This window comes from Sorex fumeus, unplaced genomic scaffold (assembly GCF_029834395.1).
Source record: "Sorex fumeus unplaced genomic scaffold, SorFum_2.1 ptg000063l, whole genome shotgun sequence".
Classification (NCBI taxonomy): domain Eukaryota; kingdom Metazoa; phylum Chordata; class Mammalia; order Eulipotyphla; family Soricidae; genus Sorex; species Sorex fumeus.
Genome location: NW_026606120.1, coordinates 78,010,751 through 78,037,919, shown reverse-complemented (window position 1 = coordinate 78,037,919; position 27,169 = coordinate 78,010,751). Strand labels below are relative to the sequence as shown.

Genomic DNA, 27,169 nt, shown 5'->3' with positions numbered 1-27,169 from the left:
CGACTACAATACCCAGAAGCCCCAGGGGCAGCCCGTCCGGGCGGAGGGCCGACGCTACCCGGAAGCCCAGGGTGCTCGGCCGCGCCGAGAGCGAAGAAGGGCCGCAAGGGTGGCCGGGTCGACGCTGGGCGGCCCCGGGGGCGCGTGGGCTGCTGGGAGTTGTAGTTCGAGCTGCTCTAGGTTCTCGGACGTGGAGACGCCCCAAAACCCAGGGTTGCCCTCCGCCTGCCCTTGCTAGTGCCCGGCCGCAGGGGAGCCGTTATCGGCTGCCGTTAAGGACCGTTACCATTCCCGGGTGAGTAGGAGCGCTCGGCTTGAAGCCTTCGGGTGCGACCCACCGGGAGCCCGAATGCGTCAGGCCGTGGAGGGACTTTCCTGCAGGAGGTCGGGTTCGCTCCTGGTCGCCTACCGCACTCGGAACCTTGGGCATCTCCTGGTGCTTCAGGGCCTCATGGGTGTCAGTGGGTTGCGGTGCGCGAAGCACCGAGCCTCCGGGGCCGGCTGCTCCGGCCAGCTCGGTCAGCTCTGGGCCTTCTGGTACCGGCGTCCGCGCGCCGCTTCCGGCCACGCGGACCTTCCTGGTGCAGGGCAGCCCCGCACACCGCTCCCCAACGAGCACACGCACTTGCAGGCAGCGCTGGAAGGCTTCACCGCATGTCTCCTCCAACCCGCTGGACAGAATGCGGGTGCACCGTTTCACGCAAAAGACATGTGGCCCAGGTTGGCCAGTCACACAGGGACATAGCTGACAAGTATATAAACATCAGCCACCTGTCTGTAAAAACCTGAATGTGGGGACCAGAGCCACCAGGGGTAAGGCGCTTGCCTGGCAGGTTGCCAAATCGCAGGTTCGCTCCCCAGCGCTGCATATGGTTCATTGGGTCCCGCCGAGAGTGAGCCCCGTGCACAGAACCAAGAGTAAGCCCCGAACAATGCTTGGTGTGGCTCCCAAACAAACAACCAATAAAAATAATTATGACATTCTAGACCAGAGCGATAATACAGCCAATACAGTGCTTGCCTTACCCTGACCCTGGTTTAATTCTTGGCACCACATACACTCCCTCCAGCACTGCCAACACTGGTCTTGAGCACAGAACCAGGAATGAGACTGGAACATGCTGCGTGTGGCCCCCAAAACCAAAGAAAAATCAAATGTCTTGCTGTGTCTGTCCTTAAGGTCCTCTGTATTCTTTACCACTATAAAAATTTCCTTGGACTGGAGCGATAATACAGCAGGTAGGTTCTTTGCCTTGCATGCAGCTGACCTGGGTTTGATCCCTGGCATCCCATATGGTCCCCTTAAGCACCACTAGGAGTAATTCCTGAGTGCAGAGCCAGGAGTGACCCTGAGCATTGCCGGAGGTGACCCAAAAAGCAAAACAATATAAATAGGGGCTGGAGAGATAGCACAGTGGGTAGGGCATTTGCCTTGCACGCGGCCGACCCGGGTTTGATTCCCAGCATCCCATATGGTCCCCTGAGCACCGCCAAGAGTGACTCCTCAGTACAGAGCTGGGAGGAACCCCTGTGCATTGCCAGGTGTGACCCGAAAAGCAAAAAAAAAAAAAAAGCAATAATAATAAATAAAATAAAATTCCCCTTGTCTGTTCCCATTCTTCCCAAGGAACATGGGTAAGAGAAGGTAATGAGGACATCCTGATGTAGTCTTTGCCAGGACCAAGCACTTCAGTCCATGGGGTCTCATTCCAGTGATTGAACAGTCTCATGGAAGTGAACAAAGACACGGTTCCCATTTTTCAGGATGAATCATTTGGGTTGGGTTGTGGGAGGACAGATTCTTACCTGACAGTTCCATCTGAAAGGAAACAAAACAAGTAAAGCAGAACTAACTGGGCCAGGGGAGTGGGTCAGTGGTAGAGTGCTTTTCTGGCATGTGTGAGACTTTGGGTTCGATTCCCATGGTCACCCCAAGCACTGAGCTGTGATTAGCTTCTGAACCCAGGTATGACCCAAAATTCTGAAACAGTAAAAACAATACAAACTCTTCCTTTCTATATCAGTAGTAAAAGAAGAATATGACTTGTAGCAGGTCAGATAATCCCTGATCATTCCAATTTGATCTTGGAAACGAAGATACACTCTGGTTCAGATTGAGAACACTGGTCTCTACAGGGCCAGGACCACTGTCAGCACTGTCATCTATTGTGTAGGCAAGGGGATGGCACATCAGAGATAATAAAGCCCTGGGGCTGGAGCTTCAGTATAACAGGTAGGGCGTTTGCCTTGCGTGGGGCCAACCTGGGTTTGATCTCCGGCACCCCACATGGTCTCTTGAGCACTGCCAGCAGTTATCTCTGAGTGAAGAGCCAGGAGTAAGCCCTGAGCACCACTGGGTGTGGCCCCAAAACAAGATAATAAAGCCCTAAGTGTGTTAGAGGATTTAACTTTTTTTTTTCTTTTTTCTTTTTGGGTCACACCTGGTGATGCACAGGGGTTACTCCTGGTTCTGCACTCAGGAATCACCCCTGGTGGTGCTCAGGGGACCATATGGGATGCTGGGAATTGAACCCGGGTCAGCCGCGTGCAAGGCAAACGCCCTGCCCACTATGCTATTACTCCAGCCCCCCCCCTTTTTTTTAATGTAGGAGTACTGCTATTTATTCAGCCACAAGATTAGCTGATTGAATTAGGCATGAACTCCACCTTACTTTTTTTTTTCATTTTTTATAATTTTATTTATTGAATCACCGTGAGAGCAGTTACAAAGCTTTTGGGTTTAAGTCTCAGTCATATAATGAAACACCCGTCCCTTCACCAGTGCCCATTCTCCACCACCAAAACCCCCAGTATACCTCCATCCTACACCCTCCCCCTACCTGTGGGGCAGATGATTTCCACATTACTCTCTCTCTACTTTGATTACATTCAATATCTTGACATCAGACCCACCATTATTATTTGGGATTTTACCCCAACACTCAGATCTGCTGAAAAGGCAACACTAGATAATTTGTTTTCTATTGCTGGTTATGAATAACATGGTGTCACGTGGCTGCAGTAGTAGCCACACGATTTTGGAATTCCGAAGTTTTAACAATTAAATCTGGAGAGGTTTCTGCCAAAACCTGCCTGGTTCCGAGATTTGTTCCTGAGTCTCTGTATCATGGCCGTTAAGCAGCTTGATCAGGAGCCAGAAAGGCCATTCACGGGCGGCGACTCGAGGTCTCATTGGGATGGGGAGGAAAGGGCTGGCACCCCCCCATCCCATGAGGCCCCATGTGTCTCATCACTGAGGGCCCAAACCTGACTGCCCAGTGGCCTCTGGAGGATGGCGGCCACTGAACCATCTAGGGAGAGTAGGCGGAGGGACAGCACCCTTTCACTCCTGGGGTGGCCTGGCGACAGTAACCTACTACTGTTCCGGATGCATTTTTGCCAAAAGCCACTGGGTTCCGAGATTTGTTTCTGAGTCTCTGGGATCATTGCCATTAAGCAGCTTGATCAGGAGCCAGAGCAGTCGTTTGTGGGCGGTGACTCGGGGTCTCATTGGTGTGGGGGGGTAAAGGTCGGCTCCACCCCCATACAGTGAGGCCCCATGTGTCTTGTCACTGAGGGCCCAAACCTGACTGTCCAATGGCCTCTGGAGGGTGGTGGCCACTGAGCTGCTTAGGGCGAGCAGGCGGAGGGACAGCACCTTTTCATCCCTGGGGCAGCCCAGCGACAGTACCCTACTGTGGGTCCGGACGCATTTCTGCCAAAAGCCACTGGGTTCTGAGATTTGTCTCTGAGTCTCTGGGATCATGGCCGTTAAGCAGTTTGATCTGGAGCCAGAGAGGCTTTTCGTGGGCGGTGACTTGGGATCTCATTGGGGTGGGGAGGAAAGGGCCGGCTCCACCCCCATCCCGTGAAGTCCTGCGTGTTTCGTCACTGCGGGCGCAAACCTGACTGTCCAACGGCCTCTGGAGTATGGCGGCCACCAAGCCGCCTAGGGGGAGCAGGCAGAGGGACAAGCACCCTTTCCCCCCTGGGTTGGCCTGGTGACAATAACCTACTGCGCGGTCCGGACACATTTCTGCCAAAAGCCGCTGGGTTTCGAGATTTGTTTCTGAGTCTCTGGGATCATGGCCATTAAGCAGCTTGATCAGGAGTCAGAGAGGCCTTTTGGGCAGTGACTCATGGTCTCATTGGGGTGGGGAGGTTAAGGCCGGCTCCATCCCCACCCCGTGAGGACCCAAGTGTTTTGTCACTGTGGGCCCAAACCTGACTGTCCAGTGGCCTCTGGAGGATGATGGCCACTGGGCCACCAGGGGGAACAGGCCAAGGCATGAAACCTGTCCCCACCTGGGGTGGCCCGGCACCAGTAACCTACTGCAGGGACCGGGCGCATTTCTGCCAAAAGCCGAGATTTGTTTCTGAGTCTCTGGGATCATGACCGTTAAGCAGTTTGATCAAGAACCACAGAGGTCTTGCCTCCAATTATATAGCTGAGCCGGAGGTGGTTTGTGGGTGTGTCTCCCACATACCTAACTTTTGGCCATTTACTTTCTTGGTAAACTTTGCCCCAAGTTTTTGGGGTCTCGCCAAAGGCACAGCAGCAATTTTGGGGTTTCTGGAAGTCGGAAGGCGCCATCAGGTTGCTGATGCACTCGCCTCATGGGTACAGATTGACCTGCTGGCAGCACCATACCCTCGAACATTTAACTTTTCTGTTTCCCCTATTGTAGCTCATGCAACTCTGGGAAGTACTAGGGAAGGGAACTTGGAGAAAATGTGTGTGCGAATTTTTTTTTTAAGTTACAGTGATGTTTAGAGCTTGGCCCAGAATTGAACCCATGTCCAGTATTTGGATGCCCAACTCTTTATTCTTTCCTCACAGAGTGGCAGAGGTTGAATGAAGATGAACAAAATGTAGCTGAGGAAACATGATGGTAGGGAGTGGAGGCGCTGGTTTCTGTGGACCCCCCATTCTTGCCGCTGAAAGTTTACATAAGACTCTGCCATGTCCTTCACCTCGTGCTAAGCGGTTCTTGCTCGGCGGAGACCCTTTTCGGCAGGCAATGTGAGGGCCAGGACCGAGCTCAGAATGTAAGTGCAAGTCCAGTGTTCTGGAATGAGAATTTCAGATTGAGAAGAGACTTGAGAGGCAATTTTTCTCTCTCTCTGTCTGTCTCTCTGTCTGTCTCTCTGTCTGTCTCTCTGTCTGTCTCTGTCTGTCTGTCTCTCTCTCTAGTTATCTCCACTTAGATTTTGTTGGATCCATTGTTTTCTCTATAATAAAACTTAAATTCTATGTTTTAAAAAAGAAATGAAGAGCTGAAGCAATAGTATAGTGGTTAGGGTGCTTTTCTTTCACACGGCCGACCTAGATTTAATCTCTGGTCCCCTGTATCATTCCCTCAGCATCACCAGGATTGATCCCTGAGCTCGGAGCCAAGAGTAAGCCCCAAGCACCGCTGGATAATTTACTTTTTAGCGAAGAGGAGGTTGTATGTGCCACATCTAGGTGTGCTTTGAGCTTTCTCCTCAAGCTGCAAAAAGATTACTCTTGGAGGGACTCGGGAACATATGTGGTGTTGAGGATCAAACCAGGGTTGGCTGTGTGCAAGGCAAGGCAAGGCAAGCCTGTTTTGTTTCCTTTTCTTTTTGGGGGGTGGGGTGGGGAGGGGGCGGGTCACACCTGGCAATGCTCCTGGCTCTACACTCAGGAATTACTCATGGCGGTGCTCGGGGAACCATATGGGATGCCTGGTTGGCCGTGTGCAAGGCAAATGCCCTACGTGCTGTACTTTCACTCTGGCCCCAAGGCAAGCCTTTTTACCCCCTGTACTGATCTTTAAGTTTCTTGAGCTTATGGTCACATTACAGAGAGGTATGTTGTGCTCGCCCGTAATGTAGTTTCTTAGTTTGGGTCCCTGGATGCTTTCTCCTGGTGGTGAGGTCAGGGATCACTCCTAGGGAGCTCAGGGGACCATCTGAGGCGTCGGAGATGGAACCTGGGTCCAGGTACGCAGGTGACTTCTTTACCTGCGGTGCCATCTCTCTGATCCTCTGGATGTTTTCTCGGGGTTCCTTGAGCTCTCATATTTCTTCCTCCCTGCTCCCCAGAGTGGAAAGCCTTCTTCACTGAGACTGCTCTCAGTGGTGAGAGTTGGCCGTGTTCTGCCTCATGGAGTTTGTGTTGAAGGATCACTGTGTCCCAGACCACTGTTACATATTCTGCTGTGAATGTGTCACTCCCGCATGTTCTCCTTTTCCAAGATAAAACATTCCCAGCTTGCCTGCTTCCTGCCACTTAAGTAGCCGGACTCCCCCAGGGACAGCTGCCCGCTCTGCTCGCCTGTTTAGGCAGAAGCATTTTTATGAAGGGAGCGGGATACAGCCGGGACCAGAGTTGGCTGACGCAGTGCCCCTGGAATTTGTCTCTAGTGTGGCTACCTACTTTCCCTTCCCGGTTGTTATTGGAGATAGTGGTTAAGGGAACAGGATCTAGAGGCCAGAGTGATAGCACAGTCGGGAGGTCACTTATTTGCCTTGTATGCGGCTCACCCAAGTTCGATTCCCAGCACCCCCATATGGTCTGCTAAGTCTGCCAGGAATGATTCCTGCGTGTAAAGCCAGGAGTAAGCCCTGAGCACCACTTGAGGTGCCCCCCCACCACAAAACAAAACAAAAAGGGGCCAGAGGGATAGTACGATGGGTAAGGGATGGTGCCCTGAGAACCTCAAGGAGTGATTCCTGAGTGCAGAGCCAGGAGTAACCCCTGAGCATGGCCAAGCATGGCCCCAAAACGTGCCCCCCACCCCCCAAAAAGAAAGTACAGGCTCTAGTGTCTAACTCCTTGGAGTTGAACTCTTGACATTGTCTCTGCTTGATGCTGTCCTGAGTCACTTTACCCTCCACACCGCCTGCTTTTTTTGTTCTTTGGTGAGGGGCAAGGTGTTTAGGTCCACAGCCAGCAATGCTCAGGGCTTACCCCTAGTGCTTTATTTAAGGATTACATCCTGGGTGGGGTACCGGGAATGGAACCTGGGTCAGCTGCTTGGAAGACATACGCCCTGCCAGGTGGACTGCCATTCTGGCCCTGTGCATACCCGCTCAGCCTCAGTGCATCATCCTCGAAACAGGACTGTGCAGAGAGAACTCTGGAAAAGGGATCTGGACCATCATCACCCATGAAAGGAGTTCCTTTTCCTGGACCCCAAAGCCACACCTTGGAGTGATCCCTGAGCTCAGAGTCAGGAATAAGCCCTGCGCACAGTAGGCGTGGCCCCGAAACAAAACAAAACACCACAGGGTCAGCTCCTGCCCAGAGTCAGTGTTGTTGTGCCAAGCCTCCAAATGAAGCTTCCTTCCCTACTTGGGGGGCAAGTAGTGTTATGCCTTTGGGGGGGGGGGGCGGGAGGGCCCTCCTAGAGATGCCCAGCTTGGTTGGCCTCTGGTGGGGCCCAGGAATGCAGTGTTGTTGGCACTCTGGGTTGCTGGTTTCCTCCAGGGCAGAGAGAAAATGGCCGTGAGAATAGCGGAAGGACAGCAGTATGCATGGGTTTAAGGACTGACCAGTCCAGCACCATGTGGGAGAAAGCAGGGGACATGGAGGAAGTAACAGTTTAGAGACTTTTTTTTTAAATTTAGGTTTTTGAGTCATGCCCAGCGATGTTCAGGGGTTACTCCTGTCTCTGTGCTTAGGAATCACTCTTGGAGGGTTCAGGGGACCATATGGGATGCCGGGATTGAACCCGGGTTGTCCATGTGCAAGGCAAAGGCCCTACCCACTGTGCTATTGCTCCGGGCTTTAGTGGAGACTTTCTTTGGAGGGAGAGTTGCTGGCGATTGAACCCCATCTCCCACCTGCAAATGATACACTCCACCCTGTGAGCCATCTCCCTGGCCCTAAAGGAGGCACTTTTGTTCTTTATTGTCATTTGGGTCACACCTGGTGTGCTACTTATTTGCACCATCCTTCTCCGGGGACTACTGAGGGGCTGCCCCTAGAGGGCGCTCGGGGATCACTCCTGGTGCTGCTAGGAGGGAGAGGGGGCGTGTCTAGTGCCTGAGATAGAGGAGCCGCTTTGAACCAGGGAAGAGGGACCCTGGTGGAAATGACAGGGGAGTGACAACCAGTGAAGCCTGGGCTAGAACACTTGCCTGGAAGTGAAGTGCTGGGTTTGATCCCGGCACTGCCAGAAACAAAGATAGCGGAGCTGGGTTTCCTTTCTTCTTTTCGTGCTTTGGATCACATCGGGTGGCGTTGCTGGGGCGCCAAACTGGGCTCTTCGCCCCTGAGAGTGGTATGGGGGGCTAATCAGCATCCTGTGATGGAAGCTGAGAACAGAAGGAGCGTCAGGAAGCTGCGGGGGGCCCATTCGGCATCATGGTGTGAAGGGCTGTGGATGTCTGGAGCTCATGAGAGGTTGGGCAGAGAGACACCATTTTGCTGGAGAAACATACCAGCTGCCACCTGGCTCTCTAGGAAAGTGATCTCTGGAGAACAGTGCAGCGGGCTCAATTGCTAGAGAAGGGATGTTTGTTCGGGGTTTGGAGCCACACTGGCAGTACTGAGGCTGCCCCCGGACCCTGGTGGTACTCAAGGGACCGTGCGGTGCTAGGGATTGAGCCTGGGCCTCCTGTGTGCAAAACCTGTGCATAGGCCTTGGGGCCAGAGCAGTCTTTGGTCCCTTCCTGTCTCTGCTCGCTCTCCCGTTCAGGACAATGCTCTCCTTAGACGCAAAGGCCTGAGCGTGGGGACACTACTTTCCACTCTAGGCTAGGTTCAAGAAAAGTGACCGGTGAGGCCCTGCCCAGGAATCATGTTGGCAGCACCAATAAGATAGCAACAAGACCAAGCAGATCAGCATATCCCCTTAGCAGAGACGCCATGCAAGTTGGTGACGCGGTCCATGGTTTGGGGACAGGTGTCAGGGAGAGTCTGAGAAAGGGGCCCCCAGGAACAGTTTTGGTGGTAGAGCATCTTGGGACAAGCACAGAGGAAAGCAGACACTTCTCAGGGCAGCCCGGTGTGCCCAGGCCCAGCTCAGGGTGACTGGCCAGACAAGGGGTGTAGGCGAAGTTGGGGAACAGCCCGGGCAGTTTTCTGAGGGCAGCCTTGTGAGGACAGACTCTCTGGGGAAGCAACACTGGACTTGACGTAAGAGGCAGTGTAAGGCCCGGGTCCCTGAATACAGAGTCTGGGACGCCGGGCCAGGCCTTGGCTGGAATCAGAGCTGCTGCTTTGTGTTGATTTCGTTTGCAACCAGTTTCTCCCCCACAAGACTTCATATTCTGTGAGATCAAACAAGAGATTGGGTTTTTCTTTTCCTTTTGAATCACACCCAGCAATGCTCAGGGCTTACTCCTGGCTCTGCACTCAGGAATTACTCCTGGTGGTGCTTGTGGGGACCATATGGGATGCTGGGGATTGAACCGAGGTTGGCCATTATGCAAGGCAAAAGCCTGCCCCGCTGGACAATTGCTCCGGCCGAAATTGGGTTTTTCTAACCTCTGTATCCCTTGGGCCAGCATATAGTAGGCCTTCAATTAACATTCCTTGGATGGAGTAATTTTGTGGGAGAGCTCTGACCTTCCGTGTGTGAGGCCCCGGATTCCATCCCCTCCTCTGAAGGCTAAGGCACTTGTCTTGGGTTGACCCTGTTTTGATCCCTGCTACCCTGTGTGGTCCTCTGAGCACAGAGCCATGAGTAAGCCCTGAGCATCACTGACAGGTGTGGTCCAAAAGCAAAATAAGAAAAAGCAGCCTGTTTTATTTTTGTTGTTGTTGTTCTGTTTTGTTTGTTTTGGTTTTGGAGCCAGACATACCACATCTAGCAGTGTTTAGGGCTTACTCCTGGCTTTGTACTCACAGATCACTCCTGGTGGGCTCTGGGCACCCTGTGGGAGGCCAGAGATTGAACCCCGGTAAGCCCCGTGCAGGGCTCAATTGCTCTACCCACTGTACTGTCACTCTAGCCCCTGACCTGCAATTGGGACCAGAAAAACCGCTTCATAGTCTGGAGTGATTTGCATGCCTGAGTCCTGGGGTCCTGTCCCCAGCACTGCACCACCAGGAGGGAGCAACCCCCCAGGTATTCAGCTGGAAGTTGCCCCCCAAGTTCTGCTGACTTGAGTACCCTCAGCACAATCCCCACTACAAGGTATTTGTTGGTTTAATTAATGTCTGGAGAGGGGAGCAATAGGACACCAGGTAGGGCATTTGCCTTGCACGCGGCCGACCCAGGTTCGATTCCTCTGTCCCTCTCGGAGAGCCCGGCAAGCTACCAAGAGTATCGCGCCTGCTCGGCAGAGCCTGGCAAGCTCCCCGTGGCATATTCGATATGTCAAAAACAGTAACAACAAGTCTTACAATGTAGACATTACTGGTGTCCGCTGGAGCAAATCGATGAACAACAGGAGGACAGTGACAGTGAATTAATGTCTGAGTGAGGAAATGAGCAAACGGTGGCAAAGAAGAAATGATGCCTGTGGGCTGCAGAAAGAGGAGCAGAATGCAGCAGGAACACACTGTGCAGTAGCCCTTTGTTACAGTGCTCGGTGGCCCCCAGTCACACTAACACACTCCCCTCTGATCCTGTCTTCAGCTGTCTGCACTGACCTTGGGTGAAAAGGGAGGGTGGCCGCGGTTCCCACTTCACTGGGAACAGACAAGAGCAAAGATTTGTCCGAAGTTTCACTGCAACTTGGTATGAGTTCAGACTTGAACCTGGTTTCTAAAGCCAAGTCTGGTGCAGTGACTAAATTGCCTTTCTCCGTTACCCAGATTCCCACCCATAACCAGGGCTGCCGTGGCAGTGCCACAGACAGGAACGTGCCTGTCCTCCTCTCCCCGCACCGTGATCAGATCCTTCCCCAACTGCTGGGGGATTCCCTGGTGGTCCTGCTTCTCCCCATTTGGCCTCATAGTGTGGGGCGCTACTACTGGAGGTCTTTTCTTTTCCGGGAGGAGTGGGGGAAGGACACATGGTGCTCAGGGCTTACTCCTGGCTTGGTGCTCAGAGATCACTCCTGGCAGGCTTAGGGGACCATATGAGGTGCCAGGGATTGAACCTGGTCGGCAGAGTGCCAAGTAAGCACTCTGTCTGCTATACTATTGCCCCGACCACAAGCATTGTCTTTGAAGCGAGCATCTTTGGATCCAGTGTTCCAACAACACCTGCATCTCTGCTGGGAGCAGTCTCGAAGGCTGGAAGGCTACTGCAGTGCTGAACTAGAACCTTCTCTGAAGGGAAGGTATCTTTGCAGTTTTTTTTTTCTTTTTGGGTTACACCCGGTGATGCTCAGGGGTTACTCCTGGCTCTACACTCAGGAATTACTCCCAGCGGTGCTTGGGGGACCATATGGGATGCTGGGAATAGAACCCGGGTCAGCCACGTGCAAGGCAAACACCCTACCTGCTGTGCTTTGCTCCAGCCCTGCTCTTCTTTGCAGTTTCGAGGTGATGCCCTCCAAGGCTTTTCTAGCCCCCACGCCCTGCCTTACTGAGGGTAACAATAAACTTTGAGACGGGGCTAACCCCCGCCACCTCTCACCTCCTCCTGACAAGGACCCCAGTCACCCTGGGGTCCCGAGCCTCTCACAGCACTGCTCCGAGTTGTGTTTGGTGAACAGAGATGACTCCTTTGACTCTTGGTCTTTGAAAATTAAGCTTACTCGGTGTTTATTTTAAATAAATATTAATATGCAATTAAATTTAGACCATGCCTCACAAATAGCATTAATATTTATCCTCTCTTTAACAGCTTAGAAAAAAATAAGTCACCTCCCATAGGTTGTCATGAGCTAGAAGATAAACTTTACAAGGCCCAGACTTAAGGCCTTTGGTGACCCGGCCCCATCGACTCTCCAGAAAAAGATGTTTCCTTTAAGGTAGAAATTGGGAGTAGGTTCAATGGGCTGGAGAGATGACGAGGAGGGCAGGGAGATGGCGGAGAAGGCGCTTGTCTTGTGTGCAGCTGTGGGGTTCTATCTCTGGCCTCCCTTATGGTCCCCTGAGCACCACCAGGAGTGATTCTGAGCACAGAGCCAGGAGCAACTCCTGAGTACCGCTAGGGGTGGCCCCCAAACAAACAAAAATCCAAAACAAAATCCACACAAAAAAAGAATGTGTAATTTGCAGGAGACTCTGTGTGTTTGGGAGGGGGGGCAAACCTCAGTTTCCTCTTACTGTAGAATGGGAGCAGATCTCAGCAGGAGACTGTGTGTGTGTGTGTGTGTGTGTGTGTGTGTGTGTGTGTGTGTGTTTGTTAGGCAAATCTCAGTTTCGTGTGTGTGTGTTAGGCAAATCTCAGTTTCTTGTGTGTGTGTGTTAGGCAAATCTCAGTTTCCTCTTACTGTAGGAGCCGGGACAGTATTCACCTGTGGGTACTGGAACCTCTGTGGTCTACCCTGGCTGCGCCTCACTGGAGGGTCCGATCAGGCCTCAGTCTGAGGTTCGGAGACCAGCCCCCGCGCTGGGGAAGGGCCAGGCTCCTACCCGGGTTTCCCCGCAGCGGCCCCCCGCCCCAAACCCCGTGCCAGGCGCGCCCCCAGCCCCGCCACGCCCCTTCCGCTGGCCGGAAGTCCTGGCCACGTGCGCGCGCGCCCCTGCGGCCCCTCCCCTGCCGAGTTCTGCTGGGGCCCCGAGTTGGGGCGAGCAGGAGCGTCCCGGGTAGGTAGCGGCGGTGCCGGGCGCTGCGCGCGCCGTGCGGTCCGGGCTGGGGTGGGGTGGGGTGGGCGCGCGGGCCCGCCGCTTCTTTCCGTCCCTGGCTCTAGCGGGGTGCTTGATTTAGCGCTAGAAAAGCGGTTTCAAACGAGGGGTTCGGCCCAAGGGTCCGGCCACAGCAGGACAACTCGGGGTCGGGCCGCAGTTGGCTGTGCGCATCCCGCTTGGGGAGCTTGCGGGATTGCGCGTCCGGAAAGGAGGGAGGGTGCTTCGGGGAGCGAGAGCTCCCGTGCCTGGTGGGCCTCCCTCCCCTCCAACATGGCTTCCCCCGAGAAGGGGGTCGAGGGTTAGTGGAGACCCCCGAAAGCTTCGCGACTGGGGCGGACACACGGCCGCTGGCCAAGGCTCCCCCAGGCCGGCCCCCGCGCCAGAGCTTGCCTATGGCGAACCACCCCCCAATTTTTTCTCTATACCCTTCGCTCCCTTCGAGGGAGATTACCATATGAATTCTTGTTACTCCATCTATCCTTGTGTTTGTTGCAACTGGCAGAGGTTTTTTTTCTGGTTTTGTGTCTTTGCAAAACGGTGCCAGGGTCACCGAGGCCCTAGGTGGGGACGCACTCTCGGTTTTCGTAAGTGGACCCTCCTGGAGCTGGAGGCGCCCTCGGCAGGGGAGGCTGGGCTGGAGCCAGGACCCCTGGTGCAGACCCCGGGAACTCGCCTTCCTGAGCATTCTCGGCTTCATTTTCTTCTTTCGTCAGTCCAGGAATGTGTCCAGGAATGTGGTGGTTGGAGGTGGTGTAGAAAGTGTTTTTTGTTATTTGTTTCGTTTGAGGGCTATGAGTAGGCTGTTCTCCACTTACTCCTGGCTCTGCACTTGGGGATCACTACTGGTGGGGGCTCCAGGAACCATATGGGGGTCCCAGGGAATTAAACCCCAGGTCAACCTTGCGCAAGGCAAGCACCCAACCCGCTGTGCTATCCAACCCCTGAAAAGTTCTTGGTTTTGTTTTGGGCTGCACCCAGAGGTGCTCAGGGATCACTCCCGGTGGGCTCAGAGACCACATGGGGTGCCCAGGGTTGAACCCAGGTGAGCCAGGTACAAGGCAAGTGCTCTACCCACTGTACTAGCTATCTGGCCCCTGAAAAAGTTTCAAAATTTGGCATCATAGTAGGTTTCCTGGAGCAGGTGTGTAATTTGTTTATTTCACAGTTCTAAGGATCAAACTCAGGGTCCCACACATGCCAAGCAAGAGTCGTACACTGAATTACATCCTACTCCAGACAGCTCCTCTCCCCCCCCAGGAGACATTCATGTTGGTGAGGGAGCAGAATGACAGCAGACAGCCTGCTTGTCTTGCACACAGCTGATCCAGGTTCTAGCACCCCATAGAATCCTCCAAGCCCACCAGGGGTGATCCCTGAAGAGAGCCAGATGTGGCCCATCCCCCTCCCCCAAAAAGGTTAACATTGGGGACTAAGTGCATGATTTGCTAGTGGGAGACCCAGGTTCAATAGGTGGCAGCTCGGGTAGCACCTCCCAGGTGTGGAAACGGGAGTCGCCCCTGTGGTGCTAGCAGGGTGTGGGGCAGAAAGCGACACGCAGAGAGAATCACGCAGGAAGCTCGAGTTTGATGCCCGGCATGGCTAAGTGTGACCCCAAAACTAAGATTAAAAAAAGTTGATGTTGAGTTCCTGCTTATTCCCGAGTGGGACCTTCTGCTGCATGCTTATTACTGGTCTGGGGGCCACTCCCAGAACTTTCTCTAGGGCTGCTCCTGGTTCAGTGCTCAGAGGCTGCGCTCAGCAGCGGTCAGACAGCCTGGCAATGCCTGAAATCAAACCCAGGCCTCTGGTGTGTAAAGTGGACACTGGCCCTTTAAGCTGGCACCCCGTCTCCTGTATTCTTTAGACAGTATCTTTGTTTTGTTCTTGGGTCACACTAGGACGTGCTCAGGTCTTGCTCCTGGCTCTGTGCTCAGAAATCGCTGCTGGCGGGGCTCTGGGAGTGCCGGGGAGTAAACCAGGGTCAGCTGTGTGGGAGGCAGATGCCCTGCTCAGTGAACTATCTCTCTGGCCCCAGCATTCTTGATTCATTCAACAGAGATTGGCCTTCTTATCAAGTCATGTTTCATTTACTTGTGTGTGGTGGGCGCATACTTGCAGTGCTCAGGGCTCACTCCTGGCTTTGTGCTCAGGGACCTCTGGTGGGGCTCAGTGTCAGGGACCCAAACCGGGATGGCCATGTGCCCAGCAGCGCCCTCCGGGTTAAACTAGCCCCCCGACCCCTGTGTCCTGTTGGCAGTGCCCGTATTCCAGGGATTGGGGTGCAGCCCTCCAAGTAAACAGACCTGTGCTCCATTGGCTGGTGCCAGGTCAGTCCGTGACCTGAGAAAGCGCAGCCGTGGGGGAGTAGGGAGTGAAATCGGGCTGGCGGGCAATATATTCAGCTCAGTCGGGGGGGGGGGGGGGGGGCAGTGGCAGGGCATGGTCACAGCCTGGACAAGGAGAAGCCAGGCAGTGTGTGGGGAGGTGTGGGGGGAGTAAACCCCGGTGGAACTCTCAGGGCTTGGCTTGGACTCAGCCCGCATGCGGAGACGTGAGCAGATGTGCATTTCTTGGTGTTTTTCATTTTTATTTTCGGGGCTCCACCCAGCAGCGCTGGTCACTTTGGGTGATTCTCGGGAACCACGTGGTCCAGGGATGGAGCCTGGGCATCCTGCCTGTGCAGCTTGAGTTTAGCCTGTGAGCTCTCTCCAGCCATTCTTCTCTTTTGTCTTTTCAATTATTTATTTTTTGTTTTGGGGCCACTCCCTGTAGCCCTCCAAGTCTGCCAGGAGTGATCCCTGAAGAGAGCCAATGTGGCCCATCCCCCTCACCCCCCAAAAAGGTTAATATTGGGGATTAAGCGCAGGACTGTAAGCCCCGGTGGTACTCAGGGCTTCCCCCCCCCCCCCCCCCCCCCCCCCCGGGCTCTGCCCTCAGGGCTCAGCTCTGACTATGCTCAGGGGGCCGTGTGCAGGTCCCAGGGGTTGAACCCAGGATGGCTGCCTGCCTGCAAGGCAAGCGCCCTTTCCCCTCCTCTTCTCCCCCCGCGGTTGTCTGTCAGGTCCTGTCCCCGTGTATTTAAAGGCTCCTATTAGCTTCTGTACTTGCTGCTGAGTGAGTCCCCCAAGTTTAGGGTAGCTGCCTCCAGTGGGCAGGTGTGGAGGACCAGGCTGCGTTGCCCAGGAGAGCTGCCAGGGGGCGCTGGTGAGTTGCTGAGTCAGGATAGGATGGCTGCATCCTTTTTTCCTGCTTCCTTTCCTCAACTTTTTCTTTATTTTTTTTTTTCTCTTTGGGTCACACTCGGCAATGCTTAGGGGTTACTCCTGGCTTTGCACTCAGGAATTACTCCTGGCGGTGCTCAGGGGACCATATGGGAAGCTGGGACTAGAACCCGGGTCGACCGTGTGCAAGGCAAACGCCGTACCCGCTGTACTGTCACTCTAGCCCCTCGATTTATTATTTTATATTATCTTGGGGGTTTTGTTTGCTTTATGATCTCATCAAGCAGTGCTGCGGGGCCACTGTGGGGAAGCTGGGGGGTCTGGGCTGGAACCCGCGCACGGGCACACCCCAGCCCTTGGAGATTGTGGTCCCGGACTGCAAGGACGGAGCTGTCCTATGGGGGACAGGCATAGACTGCAGGGACACTGAGAGGACCGTGACTTAAATCGCCTCTTTAATCTGCCCAGATCCTTGTTAATCCTGTTTCCTATGGAAGGAAACGTCTGCACTGCTGAAGTAGATGACTGGTTCTAAGCAGTGCCTGAGAACCCCCTAGGAACCACTCCCAGAGACCAAAGGATTCCATGCTGGGTCTGACCATGTGGTCCTGAGGGCAGCCAGGGTACGGTCTTGGGGTCCTTGGGGGTTCAGGAAGTCATGCAGTGAGGGGGGGGGCGCGTCAAGCCTGAGATACCCCCCAGGCTTCTCTACTGTCTCCCAGTGTTCCCTCCATCCCTTGACTTTAGGGAGGATTCTATTTCTTTATCTTCTTTAGTAACAAATTTTATTAAAACATGCAGTAGCAATTTATTTAAACAGTTCTTTGAGCGAAGTATTGCAACATGTGACCGCTACAAAATGACTACAAATAAGGTATTTATATTCTTTCAGGACCCCATCAAAGTCAGCACCAGGGTGCAGTGGGAAGAAACTCCTTGACCCCCCACAAAAGCTCCCCAGGGTGATGGTGTGTCTGGAGGTGCTGAGGAGAGGCTGCACCCCAGTGGGGGCCTGACTCTGCCCCCTTTCCTCATGTCTCCCCCGGTAATTGGCACCAGTGAGGTGGTGACTTACAGACCCAGCGGAGAAGAGCACTTGATCTCAGTTTTGGTTTTGTGTTGTTTTTGAGGGGGGAATTCACCTGGGAGTACTCTGGGCTTTTTCCTGCTTCTGTGCTCAGGGGTCTTTCCTGGCAGTGCTCTGGGGAGCATTCAGGATGCTGGGGATCGAACCCGAGTTGGCAGTGTGCAGAGCAAGTGCCCTACCTGCTGCACTCAGCCCCAAGGGACACAGGTTTGTTTTTTTAGGTTTGGGGGCCTCACCCAGAGATGCTCAGGGGCCCTTCCTGGCTCTGTGCTCAGGAGTTATTTCTGGAGGTGCTCAGGGGACCCTATGTGCTGGGGATCGAACCCGGGTCAGCCGTGTGCCAGGCAAATGCCCTCCCCACTGGACTGTCTGTGGTTTAAACAGCGGCGTGTCCCCATGAAGGACCGGGAGTGGGGAAACCATAGATAAAAATAGCATTTACTAGTTAGCCGGAAAACAAGATGTTTTTGCAGTCACTGGTTCCACAAGAACATAATTGGGTCCCAAGGCAGGGAATGACTCGTTTCCATGAATGATTATATTGATCATGGGAGCCAGATGGATGCACCCTCTTCAGAAGGCCCCGCACAGGCAAAGCGCCAGGCCAGTCCCGGGCGCCAGGCACCGTGTTCCTATGGATGAGGGGCTGCGGCTCGTGAGGGAGCCTGGCTGGGGCTGTTCATGGGCCGTGCCTGCACTTAGCTCTCTGGGAGGAGACAGGGTGGGGGGATCCATTCAGATACTCCTCCCTTTCCCATTCTATTAGTTCAGTGGCAGCCAAGCAGAGCGATCTAATAGAGAAGGTGTGGGAGTCGCTCTGGAGCAGCAGGCAGGGCGCTCACCTTGCACGTAGCCCACCCACGTGAATCCTGGCACCCTGCATAGTCCCCCGAGCCCACCAGATGGGATCCTTTGAGCACAGAGGCAGGAGTAAGCCCTGAGCACCGCTGGGTGTGACCCAAGTAGAAATGAGAAAGCTTGAGCTGAGTGAACCAACTCTTGTTTGTCCTTTTTCGGGGCTGGAAGTCGGGGCATCCCAGGCGTGAGGCCAGTGCTCTGAGCTCCGTCCCTGATCATTAACTCTGTGATCTGGGAGTTTGGAGCAGGGGACGCTCCCGTCCCGGGAATGAATCCAGCCCCAAGAGGGAGGAGAGCTTTGGGAGTGACCGTGGGGTTTCACCGGGCACTTCTTCTGTCTCGCCCTGACTTGCTGGGTGGGGGTGAGCCCCAGCACATCTGTTGGTAGGTTGGGCCTCTGTCACCCCAGGCCACCCGAGCATCCAGCCCACTTTCCAGGTGCCTGTTTGTGCCCCCCTTACCTCTCCCCCCTAGCATTTACTGAATCCTTGAAGGGAGATAAATTCATTTGCGTCTTCAGCGCCAGCAAGGTGTAATTAGGCGAGTAAATCTTCTGTCTGACAGCAGCAAAAGGCCCGTGATCGATTCCAGGGCGCGGGAGGGAGGGCGGGAGACACCCCACCCGCCTCCCGATTCAGCTCTCTGGCCTGAGAAGCAAGTTTATACCGGGGGGGACCCTGATCCCTGCACTGACTGCCTCCCCAGGGACAGGGAATGGGCTGAGGTTGGAGAGGCATAGGCCCTGCCGCTCACCCCACTTCCTTTCCTGCCCCTCCCGGGCCTGGGATTCTGCGAGACAGGGTCTACCCACCCCCCTTGTTCCCTCTGAGCCTTTGGCCCCGCAGCCTTGGACCAGCAGGCGCTTCCCTCCTGGGAGCTCTGAGTGCTGGGGCGTTGCCCCGGGTCCTTGCTTTTCCCCAGCCTTTGGCACCTGGGGTGTCTCGAGCTCAGTACTGTGCAGTGCCCACTACTGTCCCCTCTCGCCTCCTCTCTCCCTCGTCCCTCTCCCACGCTGACCAGGTGGCTCTTCTCCTGCAGGTGCGCGGTCCGCTGTCTTTCCTACGTGGCCCCGCGGCAGCAGGCCTCCATCCCCAGCGAAGATGTTCCTGGTGGGGCTAACGGGGGGCATCGCCTCTGGCAAGAGCTCGGTGCTGCAGGTCTTCCAGCAGCTGGGCTGCGCTGTCATCGACGTGGACGTCATTGCCCGGCACGGTGAGTCAGGGTGGCCAGCATTCCCCTCCCGGCCGCTCAGACCCCTTGCTCCCCCCACCACACCGGCCCAACTCTGCCCGTCTGGAACCATTTGTTTCCTTCGCCGAGCCCCATGTTTGGGGGACCACGTGTGGTGCCAGGGATGGAATCGGGGTTGCCCACGTGCAAGGGAAATGCTTTCTCTGCTGTCCTGTCTCTCGGCCCCTCCCCTCATCTTGCTGCCCCCTGTAGCACTATAGCACCTTTGTTCATCGATTTGCTCCAGTGGACACCAGTAACGTCTCCATTGTGAGTTATTACTATTTTTGACATACTACCCCCCTGTATCTTTTTTTTTTTTTTTTTGCTTTTTGGGTCACACCCGGCAACGCACAGGTTACTCCTGGCTTTGTGCTCAGGAATTACACCTGGCAGTGCTCGGGGGGACCATATGGGATGCTAGGAATCGAACCCGGGTTGGCCGCGTGCAAGGCAAACTCCTTACCTGCCATGGTATCCCTCCAGCCCCCATTTTCTATCTGTTTATTTGCGTTACCATGATCTCCAGTTTGACAGGGCTTCGTACATAGTGTTCCCACACTCTTCCCCAGGGTCTGCTTCCTCCCACTATTGTCTTGGGGTTCCCCCCTCCCCTGCCCCCCCCCCTCCCCCCCCCCGCCAACTACCATCCCATGTCCCTGCCGTAGTAAGCTCTGTTCCTAGACCTGGTCTCAGGTCCTGGTGCCTCTGGCTGTTTGCTGCTCCCTTACTCTGCTCCTTTGTGCCCCCGCCCGCCTGAGAGATGATTCAGGTCTGTCCCCCTCCTGGCTGGCTTCACACAGCACCCGCCCTCCAGTCCAGCTTCTCATAGCCAGGCGTGCCCCTCCCCGTCATTCGCTTTGTCTCTGGGGCTCCTCTGGCTGACCCCGCCTCTTGCCGCTGCAGTGGTCCAGCCTGGGTACCCGGCCCACCAGCGCATCGTGGAGGCCTTCGGCCCTGAGATCCTGCTGGAGAACGGGGACATCAACCGCAAGGCCCTGGGGGACCTGGTCTTCAAACAGCCCGACCGGCGCCATCTGCTCAACACCATCACACACCCCGAGATCCAGAAGGAGATGATGAGGGAGACCGTCAAGTACTTCCTCCGGGGTGAGCCGCGGGCTAGGCCGGGTCCACTTCCCCTCTCCCCGGGGGCCGGGGGCCAGGCAGGGGAGCCAGGGCAGCCAGGAGCTGCCGGGTTCACGGTGAGTATCACACCAGCCACAGCCGAGAAAAGCCCAGCACGTGCCCCTCCACTTGCGACAAGGTTGGCAGTCCATGAGGAAAACACACTCGAGGCTTTTATTTCCCCCTTCTGGTGTTTGGGCCACACTCGGCAGTGCTCATTCCTGACTCTGCACTCAGGGATCCCTCCTGGCGATGCTGGAGCCCAGGTCCCTATGCGGTGGGTGTGCTAGAAGCACGTTCACCTGTGCGCTATCTGTCCAGACCCCCCGAGGCCAGCTGCTCAATACCATCTTTGTTCTTTTTTTATTTGGGGGGGGCACACCCAGCATTGCTCTAGGCTTACTCCTGGCTCTGTGCTTAGAGATCACTTTTGGCAGGACTTGGGGGAACGTGGGGTGCTGGGAACGGGATCCCGATCTGCTGCGTGCAAGACCAGTGCTCTCCACCTGACCCCTGTACTCTTTCCAGCTCTTCCCTAGGCCCCAGCGTGAGGGGCTGCTGCTCCCGTTTCACATGCCAGGCCGGGGAACACAGGAGGTTTCTTTTGGTTTTATTTTTTTTGTTCAGGGGTCACACCTGGCTGTGCTCAGGGATCACTCCTGGCAGCTTCGGGGGACCCCGTGGGCTGCATGCAGAACAAGTGCCTTACTCCAGCCCCTGAGGTTTCTTTTGTTTTTTGCTTTTTGGGCCACAGCCAGTGATGCTTGGGGGTTCCTCCTGGTTCTGCACTCAGGAATTACTCCTGGCGGTGTTCAGGGGACCATATGGGATGCCGGGGATTGAACTTAAGCTGGTTGTGTGCATGAAGAGCACCTTACTCTCTGCTCTTGCTCCAGCCCTGTCTTTTTTTTTTTCTTTTTTTTTGGGTTCACACCCAGCAATGCTGAGGGCTTACTCCTGGCTTTGCACTCAGGAAACACTCCTGGCGGTGCTTGGGGGAACCATATGGGATGCCGGGGATTGGGGATCAAACCCGGGTTGGCTGCTTGCAAAGCTTATGCCTTACCCGTTGTACTATGGCTCCGGCCCCAGCCCTGGTGTTTTTTGTTTGTTTGTTTTTCCTGTTTGTTTTGGGGCTCGGAGAGCCCGGCAAGCTACCGAGAGTATTCGATATGCCAGACACAGTAACAACAAAGTCTCCAATGGAGACGTTACTGGGCCCGCTCGAGCAAATCGACGATCAACGGGAGGGCCTTTACCTTACCTTACCTTTTGGGGCCACACCTGGCGATGCTCAGGGGTTTATTGGTTCCTCTGCATGCAGGGATCACTCCTGGCAGTGCTCAGGGGACCGTATGGAATGTGGAGATTGAATCTGAGTCAGCCACAGGCAAGGCAAGCGCCCTACCCCTTACTCTCCTTACTCTCTCTCTGCTCCCCCCGCCCCTCCCCTTCCGCCTCCCCCACACACGATTTCTTTGTGGTCTGGCACCAGTCGGGGCCAAATCCCTTGGTCTCTGGTGTGTGGAGTTCCTGTGTACAGAGTAGGGACCCTCCCCCGTGCCCTCCGCCTCTGGCCAGAGCCTCCTTCTGGAAGGAGAGGAAGCTTACGGGGCATCTTGCTGCTGGCCCTGCCCTCTGCTCCCTTCAGTGTGGGGGAAGGTGCCAGGCGTCCACCCCCGCCATCTCCCCTGCTCGCCCTCTTGCCCTTTTGCCGTCCCCTTCCCCTCCTTCCAGGAGACCCTGTGGCTGCCCCCTGCCTTGGTTCTGCCGATGTCTGTGCCAGTTTGTCCCCCCGGGCACCGGCCGTGCCTTCTGCCTTTCAGTCCTGCCCTTTGCATGGTCCCGGGCCAGCTGCGGCACATCTGCCGGGCTCCAAGGCGCTGCCCTCCCGAAACGCAGCCTTGGCTAGTGTCACCCGCTCCCGTGCCCTCCCACCGCGTGTCCCCGCTCCCCGCCCGCCACCACTGAGATAAAAGCCCCTTCAGCGCAGAAAGGTGAGAAACGGGGACGACAGCTGCAGCGTCCACAGACCCGGCTTCTCCCTGAGGAGTGGAACAAACCCGCCTGTCAGGTCGGGCCGCCGCGCGTCAGATCAGATCGCCAGCTGCCGGGAGGCTCGGGGCAGCCTGACGGATGTCCTAATAGAGCGGCAGAGTTGGCCGAGCTTGGCGCGCGGGAGGCGGTGACAGCTGAAGAGCCCTTTGCTGCTGGACCGCGAGGCTGGCCCCGAGCTCCCGTGAGGGCCGAGGAGAAAGGCCAGTGAGGGGAGAGGCAGAGATAAGAGACGAGGCCATTCCTGGCTGCCGCTTGCGTGGGAAGGGGAGCCGGAACCTGCTCTGCCAGCCTCTCCCCCAGGATATGGAGACGGGGCCATCCCCCACCAGTGATCCGCAAGGGCCTGTGTGGGGGCTGGGGGGGGGTCACTCCTTACAGTACTCTGAAGGTCTTTGGGGGGGAGCGGAGGGTCACCCTCGGGTACCCTGAGGGTCTGTGTGGGGGTTGTGTTTATATGCATCGCCCGCTAGAGCCTTGCATGGTCCTGGGGTACAGTTAGGGGTGTGTGCTGGAGGGTGCAGGGGTGGAGTGGGGGCCTCACATGAGCAAGAGATAAGAGCAGCCCTGTGCCGCTGGACCGCGAGGCTGGCCCCGAGCTCGCGTGAGGGCTGAGGAGAAAGGCCAGCGAGGGGAGAGGCGGAGATAAGAGACGAGGCCATTCCTGGCTGCCGCTCGCGTGGGAAGGGGAGCCGGAACCTGCTCTGCCAGCCTCTCCCCCGGGATATGGGAACGGGGCCATCCCCCACCAGTGATCCGCAAGGGCCTGCTTGGGGGCTGGGGTCACTCCTTGAAGTAATCTGAGGGTCTGTGTGGGGGCTGGGAGGGGTCACTCCTTACAGTACTCTGAGGGTCTTTGGGGAGGGAGCTGAGGGTCACCCTTGGGTACCCTGAGGGTCTGCGTGGGGGTGGGATCACCTCGGGGTACCCTGAGGGTCTGTGGGGGACTGTTGGTCACCCTGGGGCACGCTGGGGGTCACTCCTAGAATACCCTGAGGGTCTGCATGGGGGTTGTGTTTACATGCATCGCCCGCTAGGCCCTTGCATGGTCCTGGGGTACAGTTAGGGATGTGTGCTGGAGGGTGCAGGGGTGAGCGGGGGGGGGGGGGGGGGGGGGGGCCTCGCATGAGCAGGAGATAAGAGCCCTTTGTCACTAGACCGCGAGGCTGGCCCCGAGCTCCCGTGAGGGCCGAGGAGAAAGGCCAGTGAGGGGAGAGGCGGGAGATAAGAGACCGGGCCATTCCTGGCAGCTGCTTGCGTGGGAAGGGGAGCCGGAACCTGCTCTGCCAGCCTCTCCCCTTCCCTTGGCTCACACTGAGGCGTCTGGAGGGGCTGGTGCTGCAGCTCTCTCTCTGCCCCTCGCTCCCCCGATGGCTTCTCTGCACCTTCTGAGCAGGAGGCGGAGGGCGGGGTGGAGGGGGGACAGCAGCCAGGACAGCCTGCCATCCTGTCACCCTGCCCTGTGTGTCACCAGCTCCCTGAGGCACCCCCAGGGCCAGGCAGGGGACTTGGGCTTGGGCAGAAACAGTCTGACCCATCCCTTCCTCCTCCCTGAAGCCGGCGTCCACCCCTCTGGGCAGAGATGAGGGAAAGGAGGGCAGAGGGTCCAGGCGCCCCCGCAAACTCTCCCCGGCGTCCTGCGGTTCCAGTGGTGTGTGTCCATCCCCTGCTCACGATCAGAGCACTTGGGTTCAAGATCAAGGCGAATCCACATGCCTGCCCCCACCGGCCTTTGCGGCAGCCGGGCCCTTCGACAGTGCTGCTCCTCCCGCCCCGCCCCTCCCCGTTTTTAGAACCAAGCCCTCCCCCACAGATCCTGGGCCCTCCGCTGTTCCTGGCAAACCCTGGATCAGCTCCCTGGAGAAGCACCCAGCTGGGGGGCCCTTGCGGGAGGGGGTGCCCTCTGGCCTGCGGGTACCCCCACCCCCAGCCCACCGTGGACCTGCTGGGTTGGCTGAACAAGCCCGTCTGTCCCCGCAGGGTACCGCTACGTGATCCTGGACATCCCCCTGCTGTTTGAGACCAAGAAGCTGCTCAAGTACTTGAAGCACACAGTGGTCGTGTACTGGTGAGCGGGGCTGGGACCCCCAGGCCTGGGTGGGCCAGTGTTGGAGGGCAGAGAATGAGGGAGGGGACAGCCCCCCCCCCCCAGTCAGTGCTTGGGAAGGGCGCCCCCTGCTGGCGGTCGGAGTGGCTGCCTTTACTCCTGCAGCCCGTGGTCAGCCCACATACCTCCCCGAATCCCTCTCCCTCCTCAGCTTTCCTGTGATGGGCCCGTTTCAGTCAGGGTGGGAGCTGAAAGCTGCAGAATGTAGAAAAGAAAGCCGGGAGCAGGGCTGCAGGGAGGGATGGAGGGGGCTCTCGCCTTGTACGCAACCAACCTGAGTTCCATCCCCTGTACCACACACATTTGGTCATCCGAGTTACCCCCGCCCCCCAGGAGTGATCCCTGAGCATAGCTGGGAGTGGCCCAACTGCCCAATAAAAAAGATTTCGCTGAAAAATCTTTATGAAAAAGATTTCACCACAAAATCTTTCCACTGAAACACCTTTTTTTTTTTTGTGAAGCAAGGTAGATTTTGTGGAACTAAGCTTGTTTGGAAAGCTATGAGAGGAGGGGCTGGAGCCTTAGCACAGCAGGTAGGGCTTTTGCCTTGCACACGGCCTATCCGGGTTCGATTCCCAGCATCCCATATGGTCCCCTGAGCACTGCCAGGAGTAATTCTTGAGTGCATGAGCCAGGAGTAACCCCTGTGCATCACTGGGTGTGATCCAAAAAGCAAATTAAAAAAAAAAATCTATGAGAGGAGAGGGGGGCGAGGAATGTGAATATGCCCAAGAGAGAACACAGGCTTCTCCCGAAATGGAAATCAGCATGCGGGAAGCGTGCTCTAGGGAGAACATGTGCCCGGAGAGCAAGCCGCCCCCAGATTTCTCTCTGATAAGCGAGAGAACACTCCGAGGGGGATCAGGACGGGCCGCCCCACCGTTGGGTCTCAGGAGGGGATCTGGCAGCCCGCCTCCGGGAGGAGCTTTGGTCCTGGAACCCTCCAGCACACAAAGCAGACCAGAATCAGGTGGCAAACAGGAGGCTCAGCTGTCAGGGAAAGTGGGTCACAGCCCCCACGGGGGGTGTGTATGCGTGTAGCGTCACCCACCTGCAGCCCCGAGGGCAGGGCTGGCGTGTAAAGCCCCATGGGACCCTTGTCCTCACAAAGGGTCTCCGACTCCCTCCCCCCCATCCCGCCCTCATTTTCCCCTGCTTCCCCCCCCACGCCTCCCCTGGCCTCCCCCTGGCTGTATCAGACTCCACCAAGCATTGGAACCTCTTGGCCTTGGCATCGTAGTAAAGCTGAAATTTTTTTTGTCGAGGGATGTTCTGTGCCACACCTGGCGATGTTCAGGAATCCCTCCTGGCAGTGCTTAGGGGACCATATGGGATGCTGGGCATCGAACCTGGGTTGGCCCCATGCGAGGCAAGTGCCCTCCTCCCACTGTTGTATCACTTCAGCCCCACACAATGGGAGTTTTGTGCCAAGCAATTGAAAGGGGCACTTGGAGTGCAGTGGGGCCACGGGTGGCATCTGCTGTCCCTGACCTCCTCCCCTACCCCCCAGCCCTGCCGCTGTCCCTTTCCTGCCTTGGCCTCCAGGTTGGCATCTGCCGAGAGCAGCAGTGACCGTGGCTGGTGCCAGGTCAGGCCCTGTAGGTTCTGCCACGCCCAGGGAGCACCTCCAGCTGCACTCACCGCCTCAGCGGAGCCCTGGTCATTGTCAGCGTTCTGGGGCCCGCCGTAACCCCTGCACAGTGCACGAGGGAGGCCCAGAGAGAAGGGCCCCCCAACAGTAGCGCTCGGGACACTGAGTGGTACCCAGGATCCGGCTTGGGCCCTGAGCGTGCCAGGCTCCTGCCCTTGGGGCTGTCTCCCCAGCCCAGGAGTTTTTCCTTTTAATGAAACATCTCCACGGGGCCAAAGAGAGAGGTCAGGGCTTAGGGCACCTCCTGGCATGTGGCTGACCCCGCTCCATCCCGGTCACCACAGAAGGTCCCATAAGGGGTGGAGCCATAGACAGCAGATAGGGCGGGCATTTGCCTTGCAAGCTGCTGACCCGGGGTCCCCTGAGCACTGCTAGGAGTGATTCCTGAGTGCATGAGTCAGGAGTAACCCCTGTGATTGCCGGGTATGACCCAAAAAGCAAAAAAAAAAAAAATGACCCATAAGCCCCACCAGAGGTCACTCAGGAATAGTCCCGGAGCATCCCTGGGTGTGACCAGATGTTCTCAAAAAGCCACTTGTCCAGAGATCCGCTGAGAGCAGGTGGCCAGAGCAGGGCTGACCGGCAGCAGAACCCTCAGGAGACCAGAAGAAGGATCTGCCCTGGCAGGCAGGTGGGCAGGGGGGACGCCATGTCACGCCCTGCTGAGCGGCCTCCCTCCGGCCCTGTCCCCAGTGACCGCGACACGCAGCTCGCCCGGCTCATGCGGCGGAACAGCCTGAGCCGGGAGGACGCAGAGGCCCGGATCAACGCCCAGCTGCCCCTGAAGGACAAGGTGCACTTGGCCGGGCACGTGCTGGACAACTCGGGCGAGTGGAGCCTCACCAAGCGCCAGACCGTGCTGCTGTATGCCGAGCTGGAGCGCTCGCTCGAGTACCTGCCACTGCGGCTCGGCATCTTGGCGGGCCTGGCCTGCGTCATCAGCCTCCTGCACCTGCTGGCCCGCTGCCTCATGGCCCACGCGCCTGCATAGGCGCCCGGGGACCCCCCATCCCCTCCCCGCTCCCCGCCCCTTCCTCCCGGAGTCCTCCCCACCGCCAGCTAGTGCTCCCCACCCAGCCCCGGGCCCCCGCGCTTGGCTCCGCTCCCCAAGCACCATCCCCGCGGGCCCGGAACTGAGACCAGGTCTGTTTCGTGGGGTGGGCTGAAG

General features: G+C 56.6%; 2 protein-coding genes across 4 annotated transcripts in view; one reads left to right on the top strand and one right to left on the bottom strand.

The window, feature by feature from the left end:
• The window catches only part of NMT1 (N-myristoyltransferase 1), a 36,906-nt gene extending 36,315 nt beyond the window's left edge, over positions 1 to 591 (bottom strand). The window contains exon 1 of the mRNA XM_056126718.1: positions 372 to 591. Within this exon, the coding sequence (XP_055982693.1) occupies positions 372 to 430 (59 nt within the window). The 5' untranslated portion in view covers positions 431 to 591. The remainder of the gene's footprint in view (positions 1 to 371) is intronic.
• DCAKD (dephospho-CoA kinase domain containing) lies at positions 42 to 27,007 on the top strand. Of its 3 annotated transcripts, none has more exons than XM_056126724.1 (5): positions 42 to 295; positions 18,869 to 19,042; positions 19,967 to 20,170; positions 24,224 to 24,311; positions 26,695 to 27,007. In XM_056126724.1, exons 2-5 carry the CDS (start codon positions 18,931 to 18,933, stop codon positions 26,990 to 26,992), a joined length of 702 nt encoding a protein of 233 aa, XP_055982699.1. In that variant the 5' UTR covers positions 42 to 295; positions 18,869 to 18,930; the 3' UTR covers positions 26,993 to 27,007. The 3 variants fall into 3 exon arrangements, with proteins under 3 accessions (XP_055982699.1, XP_055982700.1, XP_055982701.1); XM_056126725.1 differs by lacking the exon at positions 42 to 295 and adding an exon at positions 12,598 to 12,626; XM_056126726.1 differs by lacking the exon at positions 42 to 295 and adding an exon at positions 12,605 to 12,622.
• Positions 27,008 to 27,169: the final 162 nt, after the last annotated feature.